This window comes from Monodelphis domestica, chromosome 2 (assembly GCF_027887165.1).
Source record: "Monodelphis domestica isolate mMonDom1 chromosome 2, mMonDom1.pri, whole genome shotgun sequence".
Classification (NCBI taxonomy): Eukaryota; Metazoa; Chordata; class Mammalia; order Didelphimorphia; family Didelphidae; genus Monodelphis; species Monodelphis domestica.
The window spans coordinates 136,567,367-136,593,768 of NC_077228.1; the positions used below are offsets into that span (position 1 = coordinate 136,567,367).

At 40.7% G+C, this 26,402-nt stretch overlaps 1 protein-coding gene across 3 annotated transcripts in view; it reads left to right on the forward strand.

Annotated features, from left to right (window-relative positions):
* EPHX1 (epoxide hydrolase 1) overlaps positions 1 to 26,402 on the forward strand; it is a 56,456-nt gene that overhangs the window by 24,924 nt on the left and 5,130 nt on the right. For all 3 annotated transcript variants that reach the window (XM_007481492.2, XM_007481493.3, XM_001376568.5), the window contains exons 3-8: positions 11,416 to 11,603; positions 18,768 to 18,948; positions 19,926 to 20,153; positions 21,517 to 21,646; positions 22,498 to 22,709; positions 23,281 to 23,389. In XM_007481492.2, coding sequence (XP_007481554.1) covers positions 11,416 to 11,603; positions 18,768 to 18,948; positions 19,926 to 20,153; positions 21,517 to 21,646; positions 22,498 to 22,709; positions 23,281 to 23,389 — 1,048 coding nt within the window. The remainder of the gene's footprint in view (positions 1 to 11,415; positions 11,604 to 18,767; positions 18,949 to 19,925; positions 20,154 to 21,516; positions 21,647 to 22,497; positions 22,710 to 23,280; positions 23,390 to 26,402) is intronic.

Consider the following 26,402-nt stretch of genomic DNA (forward strand, 5'->3'; position numbering starts at 1 on the left):
GAGGTGAGAAAATGATAGGACTTGACCACCGATTGCATATGGGGAGGAGAGAATAACTAGAAGAAGGATGTGGTCAAGAATGTCAAATGTTTCAGATTTAAGAAGACTGAACCCCCAGATGAGGCTACTAGAGAGATCACTGGTGACCTTAAAGAGCAGTTTCAGTCAATGGTAGAAATGTAAGTCATACTGTAAGAAGTGAATAGGAAATGAGGGGGTGAGGACAGCTTTTTCTACATTGAGAAAGGAGTATAAAGGGGATGGGAAAGTTTGGGGAAGGTTTTTTAAGAATGAGGGAGAACTGGGTATGTTCCTAAGGAAGTAAGAAAGAAGTCAGATAGAAAATGTTGAAAACTAGATGAGAAGAGTTGATTTATGGGGCACACTCTTGGAGGAAACAGAAGGGGTGGTATTAATGGCATATTTGGAATTCATAATCCTTACTTAGTCTGGCATTCAAGGCCTTCAACAATCTGATACATCTCTTCCTTTCCTCCTTATCTAATCTCATATAATTGCACCTTTAATAATTGCCAATATTTATAGAATGCTTTAAGGTTTGCAATGTGCTCTATAAATATCTCATTTAATCTTCACAATAAACCTGGGAGGTAGGTGCTATTATCACCAAATGGGGGAACAAAGGCAGACGAGTTAAATGACTTGTTCAGGGTGACACAGCTAGTGTATGGGGCTAGATTCAAACTCAGGTCTTCCTGATTCTAAACTCAGTGGTCTATCTATTACAGCTCCTGGCTGTCTCTATGTAGTCTATATTCTAGACCAACCAAAGGGAACCACTCACTGTTCCCTTGAGCACATGAAGCACATTCTTATTCATGGTGTGCCTTTGTCTTTTGCTGCTTCTCTGCATGGAATGCCCTTCTCTATTTGCCTGTGAGATTTTTTCTCATCCTTTCAAATCCAACACAAGTGCTCTTTGTTCTATAAAGTTTTCTTCATAGAAGACCTGGAGGAGTGTGTGTGTGTGTGTGTATGTGTGTTTATATTACTTGGACCCTTATTATGTATTACTTTGATTGTGTGTGTGTGTGTGTGTGTGTGTGTGTGTGTGTTAGAGAGAGAGAGAGAGAGAGAGAGAGAGAGAGAGAGAGAGAGAGAGAGAGAGCGAGAGAGAGAGAGATGTCCTATCCCTATTTGAAATGATGTGAAAGTTCCATTGGACAGACACCAGGTCTCATCTGTATTTTGTCTGCCCCCCCACCCCAGACCTAGAACAGTGATCTACATACATTCAATTAGTGAATTGAATTGGGGAAGAAGGTATATTATTCCTATTGCTTAAAAGTCTCATTCTAGTACAAGTAGCATGAAACACTACCCCCTTCTTTTTTGTCTTCTTCTGTTAGATTAGATATTTCTTATCGGTCACTGATACTGTGTTTCTTTCCTAAGTCAACATAGTAGAGGGATCCATGGCCAAATCCAATACTTTGCTCCATGAGGTCAAGAGAGTTTGTGTTTAAAGTTCAAGCTGGTCCTCCTGAGATTAGATACAGGAAACACAGTTAACGTGCCTTGTCAGCATGCATCAGCATCTGGGATACTAGGTACAGAGTCTAGGAAGATAGATAACAAATTGAAGTTAGGCATTCTACCTTCATATTGTGGATTTCTGAGGGTGAACTCTCCTGGGCTTCAGCACCAGAGAAGAAAAAAAGAGTTTAGAGAGAATTACCAAAGTGAACAAATAAGTGAAAAACAAACAAACAAACAAACAAACAAAAAACAAAGTGAAAGAATTAGTAAGTAGAACCTACCTGGAAAGGTTAGAGACATTGAAATAAATATCAGGGAAGAGAAGTCTGAGGGAATGACCTAATAATCAATCATTAAAATAGTCAACATGCATTTATTAATCATTTATTATATACCAGGTACTAGGGTTGATAATAGTTCATTTATTCTGACTCTTCATGACTCCATGGATCATAGCACGCCAGGCTGTTTTTATCATCCACTATCTCCTGACGTCTGTCCAAGCTCATGCTCATTGCTTCCATAGCACTATCTATCCATCTCATCATCTGCCATTCCTTCTCCTTTTGCCCTCAATATTTCCCTACATCAGAGACTTTTTTTTAACAAGTCCTGTCTTCTCATTATGTGGCCAGAGTATTTAAGCTCCAGCTTCAGTATTTGACCATACAGTGAATAGTCTGAATTAATTTCTTTAAGTATTGATTGCTTTGATCTTATTGCTATCCAAGAGACTCCTGAAAGTCTTCTTTAGTGCCACAGTTCACCAGTGTTGATTCTGTGGTACCCAGCTTTCCTTATAGTCCAACTCTCATAACTACTGGAAAAACCATAGCTTTGACTATATAGACCTTTGTCTTTAAAGTGATATCTCTGCTTTTTTTAGTATGCTGTCCAGGTTTGCCACAGATTTCCTTTTTGGGAGGTAGCATCTTTAGGGATACAAAGACATAAAGAAGTTTACATTCTATGGGGAAGACATTTATAGATAATGATTGAGTTAATCTCACATTGCATTCCTTCTCATTGCTCTTTCTATATTTCTTTGTATCTACCATAGGATCAAAAATTAAAAACTGGAAAGGGACCTTAGAAAGTATCTAGTCCTACTCCTCATTTATAATAAGGAACTTAAAGATATGAGAAGTGACTTGTCCAAAGTCACACAGATATTGGAAGATTGAGGATTCAAGTCTGGGTTCTCTGGTGCCAAAGCTATTTTTTCCCCATTCCTACACCATGATACTTCTCATTTATTTTTATTCTATTTTGAACATCACTAAACTACTCCAACATTATGTTGAATTATACCATAATTAATTCAGCTATATTAGATAAATAGGTTTTTTTCAGTTTTATTTTTTATTTTGTTGCCATTACAAATGAATATAAGAAGTAATGGAAAGAGCATCAATTTTGGAATCAGAAACTGAGTTCAACCAGGAAAACATTGTACACAGTAGCAGCAATATTGTGGAATGATCAACTATAATAGACTTAGCTATTATTGGCAATGATCTAGGTCAATTCTGAGGGACTTAGGACTAAGAATGCTATCCACCTGCAGCGAAAGAACTGTTGAAGTTGGAATGCAGATTAAAGCAGGTGATTTTTCACTTGTTTATTTGGGTTTGGGTTTTATAAGATTACTCACTTATAAAAATGAAAAATATGGAAATATGTTTTGCATGATAATACATGTCTAACTTGGATGGAATCACTTGCTATCATCAGGAGGAGGAAGGGAATAGAGGAAGGGAGATAATTTCAACATATATATGTCATATAACAAGAAAATATATGGAAATTTGTTATTCCATGAAATTAATAAAATAAATAAGTACAGATTTAAAAAAAAGAAACTGGGTTCAGATCTCACTTCTGACATATTACCTGTGTGAGCTTGGACAAGTCATTTAACCTACTTGAGTGTCAATTTCCTTATCAATTAAGTGAAGGAGATAAACCAAATGGTCTCTTAGCTTCTAGCTTGACATGTCTAATGAATATTTTCTTCAGTTACATTTTCACACGTAAGTCATTTTTTTCCTTTTAATGACATTCTTGAGGATAAAGTTCCATCAGTTGAATCACTGGATCAAAAGATAGCATTGGTTACTTGCTTTCCAAAGTGATTGTGCCAATCTAAAGTCTCATCAGCATTGTGTTAGAGAATTTTTGGTTGTGAGGCCCCACTTCCCATTGGATTTAGTCATCCTTTGATGCTTTTGCCATTCTAGTGGGTATAAAATGGTGTCTTGAAGTTGCCTTGATTTTTTTTCTTTATTTTCTTTCTGATTCATAGGGAACTTGACCAACTTTTCTACATTATCATTAGCAGTTTGTATTTAGATATTTTACAGGATAAATGTGTATTTATTTAAACCAACTGTAAAAATAGTACTGTCATGTGATCCTCGAAGAATGATTTTGGAAGAACAAATCAGGCTTGGCCTAAACATAATTTTGGAAGAACAAGAGGTCATAGAGAGGTCACTTGGCTTTTAGAATGGCCAAGCTGAAAAAGAAATTCATCAGGATTTGGATTAGGAAAATTGGGTTGTGGTTTCTTGCACTAAAATGTATAAAAGAAGAGTGAAATAAAACTTGAGATCCTTTTCCTTGAGAAAGATCTCTTGTTTTTTGCTTTGTATACCAATTATAATAGCAATATACAGGCGTTTTGCCAAGCTGTTCAAAGAGTTGTCTTGAATGTCTATGGATCAAAAGTGAAGGTATTTTGAGTAATAGATCACAGATCCAGAGTTGGAAGGAACCTTAGAGGTCACTGAGTTCAGCCCCCTCATCTTACAGATGAGGAAGAAAACATATAAAGGTTAAATGAATTGTCTATGATCTGATATGTCATAGAGGACCCTGTATTTAAACTTTCATCTCTAACTCCAAATTCAGCTGTTTGACTACTGTACCAAAGTACTTTCTGGTTCAGATGTATGGGACAGTTCTTTATGGAGAATGGTCTAGAAATCTGTGTAAAGGAATCAGCACTCGTCTTGACAAAGGTTATTTATTCTTCTTGAACTCTTGGAGGAAGACTAGGGAAACCCTTCAACTCTAAGAGGTGAGCAATATAACTCTGACTTACCAAAAGGGTAGAGCTTCCTCTTAAACCCTAAGTTCCAGAAAGTGCATTGTATATTCCAGCTTATCTCTTTCTCCTCTACTTTTTAATATCTCCTTTTTTGCATGTTATAGATTTGTTTGTTGGCTTTCTAATTCATATGTACACATCTTGTTTATTAATCTTTTTTTTGTGTTAATATATGTTTTTAGGGATCTGATTCCCCCCCCCCTCAGGACTGCTTTAGCTGCAGCTCAGAAATTTTGTTATGTTATTTCATATTATAATTTTCTTTACATAATTATTGTTTCCATGGTTTGTTCTTTGATTCATCTTTATTTAGGATGTCCTTGTTAAGTTTCCATTTGCTTTGCATCATTTGTGTTCTCAGAACTGATTGCTATTTGTATCGTATTGTGTTATATAAATGCGTTTGCTATTTCGTTCTTTTTACCTATTTCCAATATCTCTACCCTAATAGCCAGTCAAATTTTGTTGCTGAGAAATAGACAAAGATTTTTAGTAGTACCATATTGCTTTTTGTTTCTTTTCATTGAGGTCATTCTTCATTTCTATGTGTTTGTGTTTCTAATCACTTATTCTCTCTTTTGTATCTTGGAGTGAGATTTGCCATCATGGTTTTTCTTTTCTGACATTGTTTTTTTGCTGTGTAGTCCATAAACTCTGCTTTTACAATTCTTACTTTTCTCTCAAGCCATTTGGAAATATTCCATTGTGGTTTCATACTTTCTTGGGAATCCACAGGATCCCCTGATTCATCAGCTGTTGATTAATTTTCCTTTGACTTGTCAGGATGGAATTAGACTCATTTATAATAAGATCTGGAGGCCATATTCTTCTCTGTAATTAATATATTCTCTGTTGGTTTATCAGCTAACCCACAGTATTTCTAACTGAGTTTTCTCTGTCCTAAATTCTTTGTTAATTTCAGTCTTTTCCCTTTATATTTCCTCATCCCCATGTTTTCTTTCCCCTTCTTCTCTTCTGAGGTTATTTTCCCTGAGGTTTGGACATCAAACCTATCCCAGTTTTCTCCCACCAAAGGCAGAATAATGAGTTCCATGCCAAGTACTCTCAAATTGACTTTGTGATTTGTGATGGACTTTATGAAAGTTTTATTTGTGTACTTTGGAAATGACCTGTGGATTTATTTGTGTGGAGAGTTCCTGATGAGATACTTCCTCTATCAAAGCAGAGACTCTTTTCTCTGCAATTTGTTGTCATAGAGATTTCCCTAGAATACTTAAAGATTATTTATGTTGGAGACAAGACTTGAACCGTGTCCTTCTGGCTCTGTGGCCAGCTTTCTCACCACTACACCACCCTTCCAAGAGGCAGGATTCAAGAAGTAATTGTCACAAATTTAGCTGAACTGAAGGGAAGACTCCCATAGTAGTTCTAAGAGTGAAAAACCTTACCACTTCTGGGGAGACTGCTCTCAGGGACAAGGGGGTAAGTTGGGGCTGTTTCTAGGAGGAGCTTATACAGAGTGCAGTTTTACAGTGCTGACTAATTATTTTTACCAACTAGGTACTACTCTTACTTGTTTCTAAACTATTGAAATGGTACAAATGTTGCTCATATGTAAATGGAACAAATTTAACATTTTTTCCAGTGTTATGAAATCATTATTTTGCTATCATGCCCCCTAAATTCAGTGCCATGAGAAGCCCTACTCACCATAGCCTAATTAATGGAAAGAACAAATAAGCCTCTTTATCACACTTAGCTCTTAGAGGCTATTGAAAGACTCTGTTAACAAGGGAATTCCAGACATTGGCCTTTTATTCCATGGAGGTATTTAAAAAAAATTTTTTTTAATCCTTACCTTCCATCTTAGAATCAATACTAAGCATTGGCTTCAAAGCAAAAGAGCAGTAAGTGACTTTCAATTGGGGTTAAGTGACCCAGGGTCACACAGCTAGGAAATATCTGAAGTCACATTTGAATCCAGGACCTCTCACCTCTAGGCCTGGCTCTCTATCTACTGAGCATCCCAGCCTGCCCCAAGCAAATCAGTATAATAGTGAACATTCCCATATGGAATTTTACTCCAGTTTCATAAGTGCCTCAAAGCCCATTTCCAGGAGATAAATATTGAGCCTTGGTTTTAATTGCCCTAAAATGACCAGACTGAAGACTGTCCAGTATCAAAGGGAAACTAGCCCCCCTCTCCTCACCACATTGCAGGGACACTGGCTGTGCAGTTATGCTTAAGATGAAGGACTCTTCCAGTCACTACTCTTGATCTGATTTCTCCCAATTTGAGGAAATGCTTGCTAAATGGGGCTGGGCACTTCGCAGGCCCTGAGGCAGAAGAGAAATCCTTGGTAGCTGTTTTTCATTCTTTAACTAACACAACCCAAAGGGGCCCTCCCCTTTGCCACTGTCAAGGCCTCAGAAAGATGAAGAAAGGAAGTCTCTTCTGCTAGGACCAACTCCAAAATTCAGCCTCTGGAGCTGAACTCAGTGAACGGGAGCTCTCCAGAAAGGGGCAGAAGAGAGTCCAATTTAGAATTCCCTCTCTTTGTTTCTTGGGGGAGGGGGAGATCTTTTTTTTTTTTAGATTTATTTTTTTAATTGTTATTTTAAAAATATTTTTCCGTTTCCATGATTCTTTTCCTCCCCTCTTCCATCCCCCTTCCCAGAGCCAACAAGCAATTCTACTGGGTTGTACAAAGGTTATCACTTTATATCTATTTTCTTGGGGGGGATCTAAAGCATTTACCCTGATTAAAAGGATTAAAGTGCCCACTGGACAAGCAGCCACCATCTACTCTGGGCATTTACTTTAAAAAAGCCAATGATCCTTACTTCTACCTTATCTCATTTTCATTATTCCTATAATTCCTTGGAGCTCTTTTGGGGGATCCTGAAGGAGGTGAAAGCTGTTTTTGTAGAGGACTATCAGATACTAGGTTCTGAGAGAGGGAGGGGAGTCAAAGAAAATGGTGATCCCATTTACTCATTAATAGACAGCATTATCAATAGACCACTAGACTTGGGAACAGGAAGGACTGACGTCACATCCTATCCCCCACCTTACAAGCTAGATCACCTTAAGCAAAATCAGTTTCCTCATCTGTAAAATGGGAATAATGAGAGCACTTGACTCCATAAAAAGAGGTTAATACTTTCTCTTCCTTCAGGATCTCAAAAATAGCTACCTTACAGAGTAGATACAAGGACCAAATGAAATAATTTATAGGAAGTGAGCAATATAGGTACAGGAGTTTCATTGTTGCTCAGTCATTTTAATTGTACCTCACTCTTTGTAACTCCATATGGAGTTTTCTTGGCAAAGATAGTGGAGTAGTTTGCTACCTCCTTCTCCAGATCATTTTCTAGATAAGGAAACTGAAGGAGACAGGGATAAGTGACTCATCCAGGGCCGCACAGCTCATAAGTGTTTGAGGCCAGATTTGAATTCAGGTAGATGTCTCCTTGACTCTAGACTCTGTCTACTGCACCACCTAGCTGCTCCTTAAAGTACTATATAATGCAATTACTAATTATTGTTATTATTATCATTATTATTTTGGGGGTAATCTATTGTTACTTACTCTTATAGAATCCCATACCCAATTACTACTATAAATCATGAAAAACCCATCCCTCAAATATTAAGGAGTTCTGGTTGAGTTAAAGGGATTAGTTATTAAAAGGCAAAGTGAGGGCAAGTATGCTGGAGGACATCCAAAGGGAGAACCCACAACCCAAGAGGGGTTGAGACCATTTCTCTTACAAACCACAAGGAGTGGTTTGGAGAGAAGTTGGGGATAGAGAATGGGCAGGCTCTTTCAGGGACAGGTGGAGTATGGAAGGAGGGTGTTTTCAAATATTTGGCAACAGTGACTGCCCACAAGGCTGGTTTAAGCCAGCTGGGCTGCCTTGGGAAGAGTTTGCCATAGTCAGCTCACCAAGGACTAGACTACCAACAAACACCAGGAAGGTACCTGGAGTGAGAGAAACTTCTGACTCGCTGCAGGCTCCTAATATTGGCTCTTTCCTCTGTGTCTGGTGCATCTACATAGTAAAGTAGCTCTTGGAAGACAGCCATATTTGTTTTAGGAATTTTGAAACTCCCTGTATGACCTTGAGCAAGTTATTTCACTTCTGGTTTGTGTTTTCCTCAAATGGAAAATAATGGTGTGGAACCAGATGATTTCTAAGGCCCTTTGGCGCTCTTATTCTTTCTTTGATCTTATGTACTTATAAGTACCATCCTTTCCACTGTACTGAAGAGAGTTGAAAGAGAAGTGAAGGGACTTCCTCTGGTTTTCTAGTAACTGCTAGAGGTAAGATCCAGATATCTCCTAAATCCACATTCAGTGCTCTCTACCATTCAGTGTTCAGTGACTTGCCAGAGGACACCCAGTAAGCAGCAGAGCTGGGTTTTGGGTCCAAGTCCAGTGTTTTCCCCTTCTAAACCATACCACAATACCTCTTTTATCAGTACCAAGGTTTTAGGCTGTATAGAAAAGTAGGATGTTGTAGTTACTTATCTTCCTACCTAGTCACAGGTTTTGGAATGAATGATAGGATGTTCTACTGTCATTAGGCCCTCTCTTGTAGGAGCCAAGGGAGTCAATACCAGCTGACTGTGGTCTCTCCCTATTTTTGGCCTTCATGAAATCACAGAATTCAGAATTAGGAAGGAACCTCAAAGGACACCAGCCTATCCTTATATGAACAAGTAGCTTTCTCGATTCCACTATTATTACTCCTATTTTACTGAAGAGGAAATTGAGGCAGAAAGAAGTTAAGTGATTTGTTCAGGATCACATAGCTATTAAATGCCCAAGGCAGGATTTGAATTCAGATCTTCTTGACTCCATGCCTATTGCTTCACCTCACTGCCTCTATTGCCCAGTATGTTGCTATAACATTCAAGCTTTGTCCTAGGTAGGACTCTGAGAAGAAGATGAAGAAAGTTCAAAGTTCACCCGATGTAAGGTTCTTGATTTTAATCATGTTGTAATCACTTGACCCCCATTGCCTAGCCCTTACCACTCTTCTGCCTTGGAGCCAATATACAGTATTGGCTCCAAGACGGAAGGTAAGGGTTTAAAAAAAAAAAACCCTAGATCTATAGAGGAGCCATCCCACTTTAAAATTTCTGTATTTGAAATGGTATCTAAACCCTCCTAGGAGGTGAGGTGGGAGTAGAATATCTAAGGAAGGGAGAAGCAAGGGGATGCTAAAACTCGGCCCCTTGAAGTTCTCTAAAGAAGACTCCTGATCTAGTTCTGCCATCATTCAGGTAGCTTCCTGCCATACGAGGCATTAGAGATATAAGCTGCAAATACTCTGGGATTATAGTTCCTTTTACTCCTCCAACCAATCCTTCCTCTATATGTTGGGACCACTATCCCAATCCCTTAGCCAATGTAGGTTAGTCTAGTTTTTCCCTCAAAGGCAACAAGGCTGTCCCTAAGACTTGATTGGCTCATGGGGCCAAGGCTCAAGATGTACTTCCCATGATGCACCCAGTATCCACTGGCCATATTAATGTGGCTTTAGGGACACCAAAGCTCATTAAGTGGAGTCCCTCAGATTTGGTAGATGTCCCAAGACAACACAAATATGGAAGTGAAGGGGGTTGTGTCTCTACCCAAGCTCCTGGAGCAGCCTTCTTGGAGATCCTTTCTTTGCTATGGCTAAGCAAATCTTTTGTTGACTGTTCAATGACCTTTGAATACCTGAACTAATAGGGCTAATCCTGCGCTGTATATCCACTCAAGTGAAGTATGCTTAATTGGTGGTTTAATGTGCAATACCCATCTTATCTCATTAGACAGTGAGCATGCAGAGTATATTATATGGCAGCATCACAGAGTAGAAATGCTCTAGACTTGTAGTCAGGGATGTGGGTTTGACTATGTTTTTTCTTGCTACCTGGGCAATCTCGGCAAGTCACTTTTTTAGTGACTTGGGCCTCAGTTTCCTTTTCCATAAAATTAAAGGATGGATCTCTAAGATTTCTTCTAGCTTTGATATTTTGTGCTCTATGAAGTTTCCCTGCTTTAGTTTAGTTACAGGCTTACTGATAATTCAGGTCTATCTAGCAATGTAGATACATTCATCTTCTGAGTTCATTCTCATTTCCAACAGATGATACTTAATGCTGCTAATATTGAACTTTACACAGATAATCTCATGTGAATCTCATAACAATCTTGTGAGGTAGGTACAATTATCCCCATTTTACAGATGAGGAAACTGAAGTTAGGAACATGGTACTTGCCTTCGGTCACACAGCTAGCAAGTGTCAAAGGCAGTCTGAACCCCAAGACTAGCTTGAGTCTTAAGTTCAGGACTCCCTTCATGCACCATACTGACTTATCCATGCCACCATCAGATGTGTTTACAGATTGCCAAGGCTAAGTCTTAGCCCTTCAGAAGCAGCTAGGTGGCTCAGTGGATAGAGAGGCAGGTTTGGAGTTGGAAAGATCTGGGTTCAAATCTGCTCTCAGATACTTCCCAGCTGTGTGATCCTAGGCAAGTCACTTAATCCCAACTGCCTAACCCTTACTGCTCTTCTGTTTTAGCATAGATATTTAGGATCAATTCTAAGAGAGAAAGCAAAAGTTTAAAGAAAAAAAAAAGACTTGGCCCTTCAAGGTGGAAGAGCTAATGTTCCCTGTCTTCAGGAAATTCTTTGGGCTTTGGTCATGGAAAGAAGGATGCTCCATGTTCCTGGAAGTTTTAGGAATCTAGAAAGAAGTCTGTAAGCTGTAATGACTGACTGCTCTCCAAGCTGTGGAGATGATTGCCCCTGACTAATTCTGCTCACGTGTATTCTCTTACAGATATGTGGTGGATACAGATCTTTGCCGTCTTGCTTCTGTTCCGTTTTGTCTCCTGGGTCATGGATAAGATGAATAATGGAAAATTGGAAATTGGGGATGGATGGTGGGGTCCAGGAAGTAAGCCCCACACACCTGAGGATGAAAGCATTCGCCCCTTCAAAGTGGAAACCTCAGAAGAGGAGATCAACGTAAGTATGGCATCTTCCTGGAAAAAACAAACAAACAAACAGAAGAGCTAGGCTAAGCTAGGAGACAGCTAGTGCTGGAGGTAGGGTACAAGCCCTGTACTCAGGAAGATCTGAGTTCAAATCCAGACTCAGATGCTTCCTGCCTGGGTGACCCTGAGCATCTCATTTAATCTCTGTCTGCCTCAACTTCTTCATCTGTAAAATGAGGATAATAGCACCTATCTCATTGGGAGGACCAGATGAACTAATATTTGTGAAGCTTTTAGCACAGAGCCAGGACATAGTAGGTGCTTCTTTGTTCCTTCCTTCCTTCCTAAGCTGTGATTGTCATCTCTCTAAGAAGAGTGACCAGGACTTTAGGTAGAATAGGAAAAAGGAGAGCCCAAAGAGAGTATTTGCTCAGTTCCTTAGAACAATATCCAAATGTGTTACAATTATTATCAGTTATTTTGACCTGCTCTATGATTTTATCTGAGAGAGCTCCTGGTGGGGATTTTCCTCAGCTAGCATGCATGCACACTTCTTCTGCAACTTGTAATCTTAGAGGGACACTGTAGTATAGTGGATGGATAGATGCTTTCAGAGTCAAGAAGACCTGAAGTCGGGCCTCTTATATCACAGTAGGTCTATGAAGCTAGGCAGCTTTCTATGATTGATGATGGTAGTGGTAGTGGCAGTGGCAGCTTTAATTCTCAATGATCCCCTGCCCCCCCTTTTTAAGCCCTTATTTTCTGTCCTAGTAACATTCTAAGACAGAAGCTAAAGGGATAGGTGAATGAGGTTAAGTGACTTGGCCAGGGTCACACAACTAGGAGGTTTCTGAGGCCAGAATTGAACCCAGGTCCTGGTAGAATAGACACTAACACAAAAGGTAAGGGTTGTTTTTTTAAAATTAATTTCTCATTTAGCAATGCCAATATGGAAAAATTCTGTGTTTTGGCATTCATGACTGCCTCTAAAAAAATAACCCTTATTTTCCATTTTAGAATCAATACAATATTGGTTTAAAGGCAGAAGACTGATTAGAGTTAGGCAATGGGAGTTAAGTGACTTGCCCAGGGTCACATAGCTAGGAAGTGTCTGAGGCCAGATTTGGAGCCAGAGCCTCCCATCTCTAGGCCTGGCTCTCAATGAACTGATCCACCCAGCTGCCCCCAATATTTCCCCTTGTTAACAGGGAGTTAATCTTGACTTGGAGTTAATGTTACAGGTGGAATTTTGTCTCTTTAAGGGCACTAATAGTGTTGGTGAATGATGAAATGACTGAGGAAACAAAGGTCCAAACTTTTGATTTATTAAACAGTAAATGCCAATTACATAACAAATTGGGACCAGGCCTCCTCAGCTTTGTCACTGGACCCTAACTAAATACAGGGAGACACAGATTTTTATGCATTAAATGCAATCAACTAAGACAAATTAATTAAAAGAAAACAATTAACCAGGATATAAAATTAGGCAGTTTTATTTCTAATTGGAAGAAAGACTAGAGACTTTCTAAGTCAAGAAGAGGTCGAGCAAACAGCTACAATTCTCTGAAATCAGAAAAAGAGGTATCTCATTCCCCACATGAGTCTGTACTGTATTCAAAGAAAGGAACAAGGCAACAGTAACTCAGTGACTAGTACAGGGCCATTTTCAGATGACACATGGGTTGCTTGAGATGTATAACTGAGAAAGCTCCTTGCACCAATCTTCAGATCTGACTGGGTTTCTGGTCAATATAATTCAGATCCTTTGTTAGGGGTCTCTAATCAGCAGATGGAGGTGGTCCAGCTTCCTAGCCAGGAAGGACTGGGTTCAAACAATGCAATAAGGTTTTTTTTCACAATTCCCATAATTGAATAAAGTTTTCTCAGAAGACAAAAATTGGATTAGACCCATAATTTAATAGAAATGAAATTAAACTAGCTCCAGAATTGAGTCACAAGCTGGAGTCAATTGTGGTTCACTCCATTCCTACTACCATTTGCTGTTCTAATTCTCCCTTTTGATTTATGGGCCAGGGGGCCAGCCAGCCCACTCCCTCCATGGCTCACTTCTCTATAAGCCAGATCTATGAGGTTTTTCATATATTCAGAATCAGAAATATTCAAGTAGGGCTAAGGATCAAACTGCATGTAGGACTCACAATGGACTAATTTGGAGAAAGGAGAAGTACATGTTACCAGGGTAACCAAGAAGCTTTAGTATAAACATAAACACCATGAGACTAAGGACAAAACAACACAAAAATGATCTTCAGTATAAAATAACATCAAGTCTTCTTGTATGCCAGGAACCCATTTCCAAAGTCCATTTAATCATTTCATCTTGTCTTCTGGCCCAGATGTCCCATGCAGTCATCTGGTGCCTGGAAATATCTTTTTCTGGACATTCTAGCATAGACCTTATTTCTCAGGACATCTCTGAGGGGGCCTCTGCTTCTCTGGCTCTAAATCACTTGTAGATTCCTAGATAATTCTCATAAAATCTGCAGTAATAAGACTCAATATAATTTAGTACAACCTTCTACATTTGGTTTTCCAAAAACTAGTTCATGTGATGAAAAACATCTCAAGCCTTATGGAGCTAAACCTATTCAAGAGAGCTATAAGAAAAACATCAAATTAGGAGCCTATAATTCACCTGAGGCTTTAGAGGATTTCAATTTTTATATACCACTTGCCCTTTTTATCTTTGCCTAAACCATGTGCCAGATATAAAAATCTTTTTTTTTAACTCTTACCTTCTGTCTTAGAATGGATTCTAAGTATCCATTGTGGGGCAGAGGAGTGGTAAGGGGTAGGCAAGGTTAAGTGACTTGCCCAGAGTCACACAGCCAGGAAATGTCTAAGGCCAGATTTGAACCTAGGTCCTCCTGACTCCAGGCCCAGCTTTCTGTCCACTTCACCACTTAGCTTCCCCAGTAGAAAAATATTTTTTTCAAAAAATCATGAGCTCTGATGGTAAAATGAATTATTCTGCCTTTTAAAATGATCAGCTGCTTTAAAAATGGGGAAATGATTTTACTTTCTTTATCACTATCATAATTTTATATGTATAATCCTTAATCTAATTTTGAGAATTTAATACATTTAAAACCTGAATTTCCATGCTAGATACATATGGAAGCCAGTCATATACAATTTCAACATTGTCTTTGTCTCATTACTTTGTCTAATTCTTCCCTTAAGAGGCTATCATCCCGATATAATTTGACCACAAATACAGATTAAAGTTGTAGGATTTTTCAGACTTGCCTCCTATTATAATCCACAGATATTCTAGTAGCAATACTCATGAATAGATTTAGTACTGAATTTACAAAATCTCTCCTGTTCCCTTGATCTGATTATAGAAATTTGCCATAAAAGGAGGGGGAGGGCAACTAAGTGGCTCAGTAGATTGAGAGTCAGGCCCAGAGATGAGAGGTCCTGGGTTCAAATCTAGCCTCAGATTCTAGCTATGTGACCATGGACAAGTCACTTGACCCCCATTGCCTAGCCCTTACCATTCTTCTGCCTTGGAACCAATACACAGTAGTGATTCTAAGAGAGAAGGTAAGGGCTTAAACAAACAAACAAACAAATAAAAGGAAAAGGAAGGAATATAGTTATAGCAAAGTCAAGACTCATTTTCCTAAGGGCAAGGCTCACTTGACATGTATGTACCTTAACAAGGGAGAAACTCTCCTAGCTCTATTTGATTCCAGCTCCAAGTCTTTTTTTTAAATCCTCATCTTCTGTCTTAGTATTAGTCCTAAAACAGAAGAGTTGCAAGGTGCAAGGGCTATGCAATTGGGATTAAAGGACTGGCCCCAGGTCATACAGCTAGGAAGTAGCTGAGGCCAGATTTGAATCCAGTTCCTCCAGACTCCAGACCTGGTACTCTATCCACTGTACTACCTGGTTGCCCCTGGGAACAAGTGGACTCTGCCTGGCTGATTCCACCAAAAACAGTTTTGATATTCTCACCAGTTCGAGGTAGCCCTTCTGTAATGGATAGAGAGCAGCTGGCAGAAAGATGTAGGTTTAATTGTTGCTCTTGATACATACTGGCTATATGACCTGGACCAGTTATTTGACCCTTAAGTATTCCAGTCAGCTCTCCAATAGGACTGTAAGTTGCAGAGCAGATGCCTATTTGGATTTGCTGAAAGGAGTTCACTGTCAAATAAGTCTGGTACCAAAAAAAGAGGAGTCTGATGGAAGAAATGCAGAGGTAGGTATGCTGACAGGCTCCCCTGGGCATACTTTGTACATGTTATTAATCAACCAACAACATTTAGTAGGTGTTTCTTTCAGGCCATGCACCTTGCTAAGTGCTAGAGATACAGAGAAAAATTAAAAACAGTCTCTGCCCTCAAGGAGTTCACAGTCTAATGCTGTAAAACAATTATGTAAAGAGTTAAATACAAGCAAGTTATATATGGGATAAACTGGAGATTATTTCAGAGGGAAGGGCCTAGGCTCAGAAAAGGCTTCTTGCAGAAGCTGAGATTTTTGGTGAATCTTGAAGGAATCCAGGGGGTAGAGATGAGGTGTGAAAGGATTCTAGGCTTAGGGGACAGACAGTGAAGACACACATTCTTATAACCTCTTCTACAGGAGAGATTGAGGCTTATGGATTGCTTGAGCATTTATTTACTTTATTAGTATTTATTATTATTGAGAATATATAATAGTTACAGTGGACTAACTGATCAGATGTCCATGCTAAGTCTGGCATCAATATCATGAGCTCCTGGGAGCAAGGGGCCACCAGGCTGCCTAAAGAGGAGTGAACTGGACCAGTTCAGAAAGAGAGGTCATAACTTCTGTGCTTAAATAGTAGTGGGATTTGGCCAGTGCATGATTGCTGTACTGGCATCCTGGGCAAGAGAGGGACACTCCATCTTCTTGAATGAATGAATGAATACTTGGAATCAGGAAATGGAATGTCTGGTTCAAGAAAGAACAAGAAGTCCAGTGTCACTGGATGAAATAATATGTGGAAGGGAGTACGGTGAAAGACTGGAAAGGTAAAAGGAAGCCAGATTTTTAAAAGCCAGAGAGCATTGTATATCTGATCCTGGGGGAATCGGAGGTAATAGGAACCATGGAGTTTATTAAATGGGTAGAGGAATGATGTGATCAGATCTATGTTTTGGTAGCTAACTGGAAGATAATCCAGAGAAGAGAGAGTTGAGGCAGGAAGGCAGTCTAGCAGGCTATGACAGTATTTCAGGGATGAGGTGTTGAGGACTTGTACCAGGGTAGTGGTAGTGTCAGAGGAGAGAAGGGGCACATATGAGAGAGGATTGAAAAGCAAAATCAATAGAACTTGGCAACACACCGGATATGGGGGGGCGGTGAGAGAGAGTGAGGATTTGAGAATGACAATCAGGTTGTAAGTCTGGGGGGCTGGGAGGATGATGGTACACTCAACAATAATAGGAAAGTTTGGAGGAAGGGAAAGAAGACAAAGCATGGGAAGAAGGTTGAGTTGTTTTAGACATATTGAGTTTCAGATATCTACTGGATGGGGCATCAGCCAAGATTGTAGAGTAGAAAAAAGAAGTAACATCTAGCTCTCTCACAACTCTGCAAAGTCTAGAAAATGTATCAGTGACAAACCAGAGAACCATGGGAAGATCTACATGACCTGATACAGAGTGAAGTAAGCAGAAACAAGAAAACAGTATACTTAGTGACTGCAACAATGTAAATGGAAAGAACAAGAGCAAAGAAAAATCAAAAGTGAATATTGCAAGAGCACCTAGCAGTGTCTAGAGAGCCCAGCTTGGAGTCAGGAGATCCTGGGTTAAAATTTGGACTCAGATACTTCCTAGTTATGTGACTCTGGGCAAGTCACTTAATCATAATTGCCCAACCCTTAACATTTCTCTGTCTTAGAATCGATACTTAACTAAGTATTGATTCTAAGAGAAAGTAAGGGTTTAAAAAAATGAATGTTGCAACATTATAAAGAATACATGTGGTTTGAGAGAAGAAATATGAGAAGATACTTCTCCAAACTCAGCCCTTTCCAGAGGTAGGAGATCCACAAGTGTGGAAAATTGTACATTTCTTCACAATTGTTTGATGTTTTGATCAGTTATGTGTTTTTCTTTTCTTTTTTTTTTGACTGTACATATTTGTTAAAAGGTTTTCTTGTTTTAAACCCTAACCTTCAGTCTTGGAATCAATACTATGTATTAATTTCAAAGTAGAAGAGTGGTGCAGGTTAGGAAATGGAGGTTAAATGATTTGCCCAAGGTCATACAGCTAGGAAGTGTCTGAGGCCATATTTGGATACAGAACCTCCTGCCTTTAGGGCTGTCTCACAATCCACTAGCCACCTAGATGTTCCCTTGCATATTGCTTTAAGGGTTGTTTGTGTTTGTATCTGCCAATGCTGGACCTCTGGAAAATCCTCTCCATGAATAGGGTAGTGGGCTGACTTCTTACCTACAGTATCAGGCTTGGTGGCCTGGATGTGCATGTAGCCAGATTCTCTAAATATAGAACTCTCAATCCACTGAGCCACCTAGCTGTCCCCCAAAAGGCTTTCTTTTTCTTTTTCAATAGCTGGGGGAGATTGGAAAGAGAGAAGGTAAATTTTTGTTCACTGAAATAAAATAAGTTGGTTTTTTAAAAAGTTGTCCATAGGACATCTGATCTGAGATGTCCAGTTGGCATTTGAAGACGCAAAACTGGAGGTCAAGAAAGAGGTTAGGGCTGGATAAATCTATCTGAGAATCATCTGCATAGAGGCCCATTATAGGAGTGAAGGTGGAGTATTTTGCTTGACTATACTTACTTATTCCAAGGGAGGGCTTCTATTGGGTGTGAGAGCATTGAGGGAAAATGATTTAGTGGTTAGCTGATAAAGGGAAAGAAAAGGGCATAAAGAAAACATTTTTTAAATATACTGCTTTCTTTTATTCAGTAGCATTTTGTTTATGCTCACAATATAAATTTCACTTGAACTTTGTTATGCCACTACCAAAATGGAGTGTGCACACAGTCTTAGTTCCAGAAGGGACTTCTGAGGTCACCTAGTCAAACGTTTTAATTTTTAAAAATGAAACAACTATTACCTGATGAATTACTCAAATGTTTGTGGATAAATCCTGGGATAGGGCATTTTGACTCTGTCCTGTCCCCCTGCCCCTCTTTGTTTCTGCTTCTTTCCTTCTAGGACTTACACCAGAGGATTGATTTGGCTCGATTCACAGAGCCTCTAGAAGACATCCGCTTCCATTATGGGTTCAACTCTAACTACCTAAAGAAGGTGGTTTCTTACTGGAGGAACCAGTTTGACTGGAAGAAGCAGGTGGAGATTCTCAACAAATACCCACATTTCAAAACTAAGATTGAAGGTACATTTCCAAAATATACCACTCTGTCTTTACCTCCCCATCATCCTATGGTAGAGTCAGGGTGTGTTCCTACCTTGGATGGCAGATCTGTATTCCCTAGCCATGCTCCCAGTGGCAGTTATTTAGACTGAAGGGTCTCCTGGACCTGGAGACTCATAGAATCTTCTAGATAACATTAAGAGGTCACCATATCTGTCTTCCTCCCTCTAACGAGTCTAACATTCAAACAGAATAAGATTTATGGCTTCCTTCTTCCATTATCCCAAGGTTAAATGGCAACACTCGTGTTAGAAAGTTTTTTCTTATGCCCTAACCCTGAAAATCTTAAAAAAAAAACCTGGGACTTTTCTAGACATGATGCTTTTCAGGGCTCCCTTGAAGGCCTAGGTTACCATCTATTCCAGAGCACCTGGGGGCCTATTTATTTCCATCTATACAGATGACCTGATTCCTGGGGTAATCTGACTTCTCTGCTGCCCACCACAGATTCTCTGTCCTAAGGTTTTTGGTTTGTTTGTTTGCCTAAGGTTTATTGTAAGTGTGGAAAGATGTGGATCCTCCTCAGTTTGTTTCTGTGGGGATAAGGGGGAGCCCCCATTCCCATCTCCATTGGCCTTCTCTATTGCCAGGAACTGCCTGACCTCACATCACACATCTTCATATTCCTCATCTCCATCCCTAGCATAACATTCATTATTCAATAAATATTCAGAGCCATGTGCCCGGCACTGTAGCAGATGGTGGGTAGATATAGATATAAAATAAAGTTCCTGTCCTTAAAAAGTTTAAAAGGCCCTGGGGAAAGAGGAGGAGCTCACATGAAACCATGACAGAAAATACAGAGCACCAGATGATAAATGTGGCTGAGATGCTCAGTTCCCAGAAGCATCGTGTGGGTTGTGGTGGGTGCTGATGGGGAGCTCAGGACCTCACGCAAGTAGATCTGTTTGACCTGACCTTGCTATTGTTTGTTCCAGGGCTCGACATCCACTTCATCCATGTGAAGCCCCCCAAACCACCAGCAGGCCACAAAGTAAAACCATTATTAATGGTGCATGGTTGGCCTGGCTCCTTCTTTGAGTTCTACAAGATCATACCTCTCCTGACTGACCCCGAGAGCCACGGCCTGAATTATAACCAGATCTTTGAAGTCATCTGCCCTTCCATTCCTGGCTACGGCTTTTCTGAGGCAGCTCACAAGCAAGGTATGAATGCTGGTTTGGCAGGCATTAGTGTCAAGGTATCCAGACCTGACTAAATTCTCCCAATATTCCCAGGTACTCCTCCTGGGGGATCTAAGATAGGGGGTTTTTGGTCTTTAAAGCTCTAAGATGATACAGGAAGAGGAGGGACCACAAGGGCGGTGGGAGGGATGAATAGATCTTGAGGAAACAGAAACAATACAATCAGGTATTAAGGTAGAAGAGGGGAAGGATAAGAGATACAGGGTGAAGCTTGATCAACACTGGCCATGGGGAAGGAGGGCCCCAAAGAACAGGAAGAGACTCTCAAAGCACACAATCTATTCCTTCACCATCATATGCACAATGTATGTGCACACACACACTTATCTACTCACATTTAATTCAATTAAATAATTTCTTTATTACATACCTACTATATCTAAGGCACTGTGCTAGATGCTAGAAACATATATTCATGTTTCCCTTCAGGCTTCCTTCCTTTCTCTTTCTCTGGCTGGACTCATATTTGGGGGTGGGGATTCCATCTTTCATCAGCACATTAGAAGGCCCTGAGGACTAGGCAGCAATTGTGCTTCCTAATATCAGCCTGCCTATGCTGGTTTGGTTTTGACCATGTTCCTGCATATCCCCAGAACCTCTCCCCAGCCTTCCTTCTTGCCACCACCATTAGCAACCAAATCCTAGAGGTGAAGAAGGGCTGTATGGACAAAAGAAGAGGAGAGAGTAGTAGCTATAGTTGACCAGTGATGGCAACAGAGGGAAAACTGGAGGACAATCATCAATTCTCTCCCGGCTTCTGAGGAGTTGAAGGAGATGTGGGCTCTTAGGCTACCAGACTTTCTTTATCCCAAGTGTAGACAGCAGGGTGAGAGGGTCAGAATGGTGGGCCTGGGTGAGAGTGCCCTGTTTAAAAATTAAAATCTCAATAATAAAAATATATTTTAATGGATTTATTAAATGATCATTAGAAATCAAGGAATAAAGAAGACACAAAATAAAGACCACGTGCCCATGGCTGATCAGTCAGTTCAAACACCCACCTTCCCACTACAAAGCTCAGGACAGGAAGTAAAGAGGTGGGACCCTTCACAGTTTTGCCCAATATCCCCTGTCTACAGGAAGAACATAAGGACAGGAAGTCAGTGGGCTCCTGGGAAATGTAGTTCTTCTTTTTTTTTTTTAAGGGTAACCAATTTTCAATTATACACCTGCAGTGGTCTAGGGCTCCACAGTGGAGTCTTCAGAATTCTTCCCTGGTCCTGATAACTCTGGCCCAAGAAACTGGGGAAATTGGCTTGGAACCAGAAGATGACTAGGCTCAAAACATGATTTTTCAGAATCTGTCTTCCTCGCCCTTTTCCAGGTTTCGACTCTGTGGCTACTGCTCGGATCTTCTATAAGCTGATGAGCCGCCTGGGCTTCCAGGAATTCTACATCCAGGGTGGTGACTGGGGCTCTCTGATCTGTGTCAACATGGCCCAGATGTTGCCCTCGTGAGTGTTGTTCTCCTGTGGGTTGTGTGAATGCACAGGTGGCTGCTTTCATCTATAAGGAGAGAAAGGGGCATTCACAGCAACAGAAGCATCTTCCTCCCCTTGAATGGTTCAAGTCTAGCAGGTTTACCTCAATTTCCACCCCGTCTCAAATGCCATGGTCCTGGCTAGTACCAGATATGGGCTTTGGCACTTGCTCCAGATCTCCTCTCCAACAGTACATGAAATCCCTGGTGCCTCGTAGTGTTTGGGAATGAGGGTGATGGCATCCATAAATGTCTGCTGCCATTTAAGTGTAGAGACATTTTGGGACTCAGATTGAGTTTTTGAGGTGGGATTTAGACCCAGACCTTGATTCCTTTCTCATCCTCCATATTCAACCATTGTTACTCTCCAAAGACTCAGATTGTCTACATTATCAAAAGGGGTAAACTGAGGTCCAAACCAGTGACATGACCTAAGCCAGGTTCTATAACAGAGTTGAGGATAGAGGGGGAAGGGACCTAGCCAGATACTGGGCCTCCAAGTAGTTTGGTGCCTTGACCACTGAAATTTGAGAGACCCCTGATAGGCATGACCTATAATCTAGCATTCCTCTAACTCAATGAGCTTTCCAAGGGATCAGAATGAAGTTCAATGGATATTGTTGACCCTAGGTTGGCCAGAAGCTGAATGTGGTATCTGTATCTCTTCTTTCTCCTTATGCTCCTTGACCTCATCTTTTTCTTCTGTCCTGGAATTTGTCCTTTATCCTTCCTTCTCCCCATTCTCTTTGCCTTTCTTCCTGTCCCCCAACTCCTCCTTCATGACCAGCTGGCCATGATCTAAATGCCTTTTCTCTGGGTTCTTAGACAGGTGAAAGGTATCCATGTGAATATGTGCTTCATTTCGAATGGCACCTTCTTTATCCTCATGTCTCTTCTGTTGGGACGGTGGTTCCCATGGCTTTTTGGCTTCCGAGAGAGAGATGTACAGCTGTTGTACCCTGCCAAGAAGATCTTCAGTTCTTTATTTAGAGAATCCGGCTACATGCACATCCAGGCCACCAAGCCTGATACTGTAGGTAAGAAGTCAGCCCACTACCCTATTCATGGAGAGGATTTTCCAGAGGTCCAGAATTGGCAGATACAAAAAAAAAAATCCAAACAACTCTTAAAGCAACATGCAAGGGGGCAGCTAGGGGGCTAATGGATTGTGAGACAGGCCTAAAGGCAGGAGATTCTGGGTCCAAATATGACCTCAGACCCTTCCTTGCTGTGTGACCCTGGGTAAGTCACTTAATCTCCATTGCCCAGTCTTCTGCCTTGGAACCAATATACAGTATTGATTCTAAGATGGAAGATAAGGGTTTAAAAAAAATAAAAGAAAGAAATTTTCAAGCAGCCTTTTAAGTTTATGAGCTCTACACCACTGGAGGGATGCAAGCAAAGAGGTTGGCCAACTATTTTTGCTAGGTGAGGCTTCTTAAATTGGGTAGGGAGCTGACCTAGATGATTTTCAAGTTCCATTCTAATTTCATGAGTCAGGTAGGGCAGGAATTATTATTTCTAGTATTTCTCAGTTAAGGAAATAGGCCCAGATGAATTAATTGATTTGCCAAAGGGAACCTGACTTTTTTTTCCTCCCCATACCAGGCTGTGCACTAAATAACTGCCCTGTGGGGTTGGCTGCCTACATCCTGGAGAAGTTCTCCACGTGGACCAATCCAGAATATCGATACCTGGAGGATGGAGGCTTGGAGAAGTAGGTACCAAATTTCTTCTCTGAAGCTTGGGTTCATAACCATACCAGAATCGGTTAAAGCTGGACTAGCAGAAATCTTGCCTGTACTTCCTTCTTTCACCCTCCTTATCTTTATCTCTGGCTGCTTATCTCTGAGGGGCTGAAATGAGTCCTCTATTTTAGGAAGTTCACAAGTTCCAGACCTGTGAGGTAGGAAGGAACCTACGAATTATCCCCTTTTGGGGGGCAGCTGGGTGGCTCAGTGGATTGAGAGCCAGGCCTAGAGACAGGAGGTCCTGGGTTCAAATCTGGCCTCAGACACTTCCCAGCTGTGTGACCCTGGGAAAGTCACTTGACCCCCATTGTCTAGTCCTTACCACTCTTCTGCCTTGGAACCAATACACAGTATTGACTCCAAGACGGAAGGTAAGGGTTTTTTTTTTTTTAATTATCCCCTTTTTTGTAGACTCTAAATAATCCCTCTATTACAAATATTAATCATATGGAAATAGGTTTTGATCAATGATACATGTAAAACCCAGTGGAATTGCTTGTTGGCTATGGGAGAAGGGGAGGGAAAGAACATGAATCATGTAACCATGGAAAAATATTCTAAATTAATTAATTAATTAAAAAAGAACTATTCCCTTTTTAGGGATGTAGAAGCTAAGGTACAAGGAGTTAATATTTTTTACCAAAATACATAGTCATGGATCCAGGAGAAGGATAATCACAGGGGACAGTGGACAGTATGTCCAGTGGCCCAGTTAGAGTAGAGGGAGAAAGGCAGCAAGGCATCATTGATATAGTTTTAACTCAGAGTCAAGAAGACCTACGTTAAGATTCCAAAGATATCCATTCATAGATCTCTCACATATCTGTGAACCTTGGTGACTCTGGACAAGTCACTTAATTGCCTCCGTTTCTTCATCTGTAAAATGACAGGAGTGGACTCAGTGTTTTCTAAGGTTCCTTCCAACCCCATATTTATGAGTCTGTGATTCTTTCGATCAGTCTAAAGACCGAGTGGGAATTTGGCTGGTCTCTCTTGCGGGTAGGATGTCTATCTAGCTATTTGAGCAGGCAAGAGTACAAGGACGCCATTGTCTATTTCTATTCTCCAGAAATCAATAGTCTCCAGATGGTAGGGACTTAACAGATTCAGTCATGTTCCATTAATTCCAACTCTGGACCTTATTCTCCAATTAGTTTACTAAATATTTACTATTTCTATGAGGGTTAGGATTATATCTTGTCTAAACTTTGTCTCCCTAGAACCTCTGTGTATACAGCAAGCACTTAAATGGGTATTTTCAGTTGAATAGCTTTATGGTATTCATTGCTTAGCCTACTAGACTCTGGACCCTCAGTGATGATTGCTCATGCTCTGCTGGGGGGAGGAGGTTCTCTTCATCGTCTAAGTATATGAGCCTATTCTGGCATTCCCCACTGAGGACTATTTTCAGCTTGAATGTGTATTAATGATGGCTGACTTGTCAGGTTTCCAGCATGCTGACTGTAAGGGCTGGTGGATAATACATGGTAATTGTCCCGGCTGCCTTTCCCCAAGGGTGGCTGGAGAGCTGGATAGGAAAAGCATCCCTGGTGCTCTCTTCCTAGCATACCTCTTAGAGCCTTCCAGGGACTGTGGGCTGCCTTGGGTAAAAGACACCCCTTAAGAAAGGCCAATTGTGTAGAGGGATGTACCTGAGGTTGTTTAGAAGGCAACATTCCTTCCATATCTCTGCGTTTCCAGCTCTGGATGCATTTTTCCTCACTTCCCCCAATTCACTGCTCAACAGAGGGCAGTTCAAATACCCCTTGCACTCCACTGTCATTTCCATGTTCTCCCTCTACCACCATTATTCATTCAGTAACATTTCCTTTGAGGTTCACTCACTCCCGATCTGTTATACCAGTGTTGGTGAAGACATGGCATGCGTGCAGAGCCGCCACTCAGGGAGCTGCTCTGTTCCCCCTCTTCCCAGCACCTGAGGACATTTTTTGTATGCCCAGCCCCTCTATCCAGTCCCCCAAAGCAAGCACTTCCTCCCTCAGCTCTCTCTGTTAATACAGGGGCTCACAGCTTGAATTTGCCCTCCAGACATGCAAACTCAGAAAAGGTTCACCAATGCTGTACTATACAATCCAAATTCCAATAGCTGTTGTTTGTCAACTTTTAAGACACCCTCCTTAATGAGTTCTGTGAGTTTCTCTCCTTCCTAGCTCTTGGCTTCATACTAAGGGACAGCATACATATTTATATTTATATTCTCTCAAACAACCTCACCTTTCAGTTCCTCCACTTACTCATATCACACAAATTCCTGTACCCCACCTCAGCCACAAACAAAGATGGTTCTACCCTTAATCTTGCCCACAAATGCACTGATTTTATGTGCAGAAACCCTGAAATTCCCTTATTTGATCACACGCCACTGTCATTGTACTTCTCCTTCTGCCTTGTACCCCCAACCTGTTCTTCATCCTTGCTGTGACCTGCAGTCCTTCAACTCTTCAGTTCTTTCCCAGATTGTCTCCACTGCCCTAACTTCACTTTCCTTCCCCATCTTGGAATGGTCCTCTTCTCTTGAGTCTCCTGCCCTCTTAGATTGACAAGTCCTGCCCCAGCCTTGGTTCATGGCATTATGGTTGAATGGTTGAGGTTGGAAACCGGACTGTACAGAGTTAGGCAGAAAATGAGAGGAAATGAAGAAGAGGCATGGATTATAAGAAGAAGAAATACAGAATAGCATCTAGTGAAGATGGATTTATCAAGTGAGGGCTCTTTGCATCTCAGCCTTGAATCATTCCCACCATCTGCTGCCTTCATGAATTGCCAAGAAAAAAAAAATCAGAAAACAACATTGACTGAGTTCACTACAGAGTTGGGTTATGTACCCACATCTGAGTTCTCACTGCTACGAGGCAGTTCTTTCATACCTGCCTAATTAACTCACTATGCCACTCACCACAACATCTCTTGCCAAGCCTTTTTATTCTTCAAATCTCCTATGGTTCTTTTCCTCTCCCT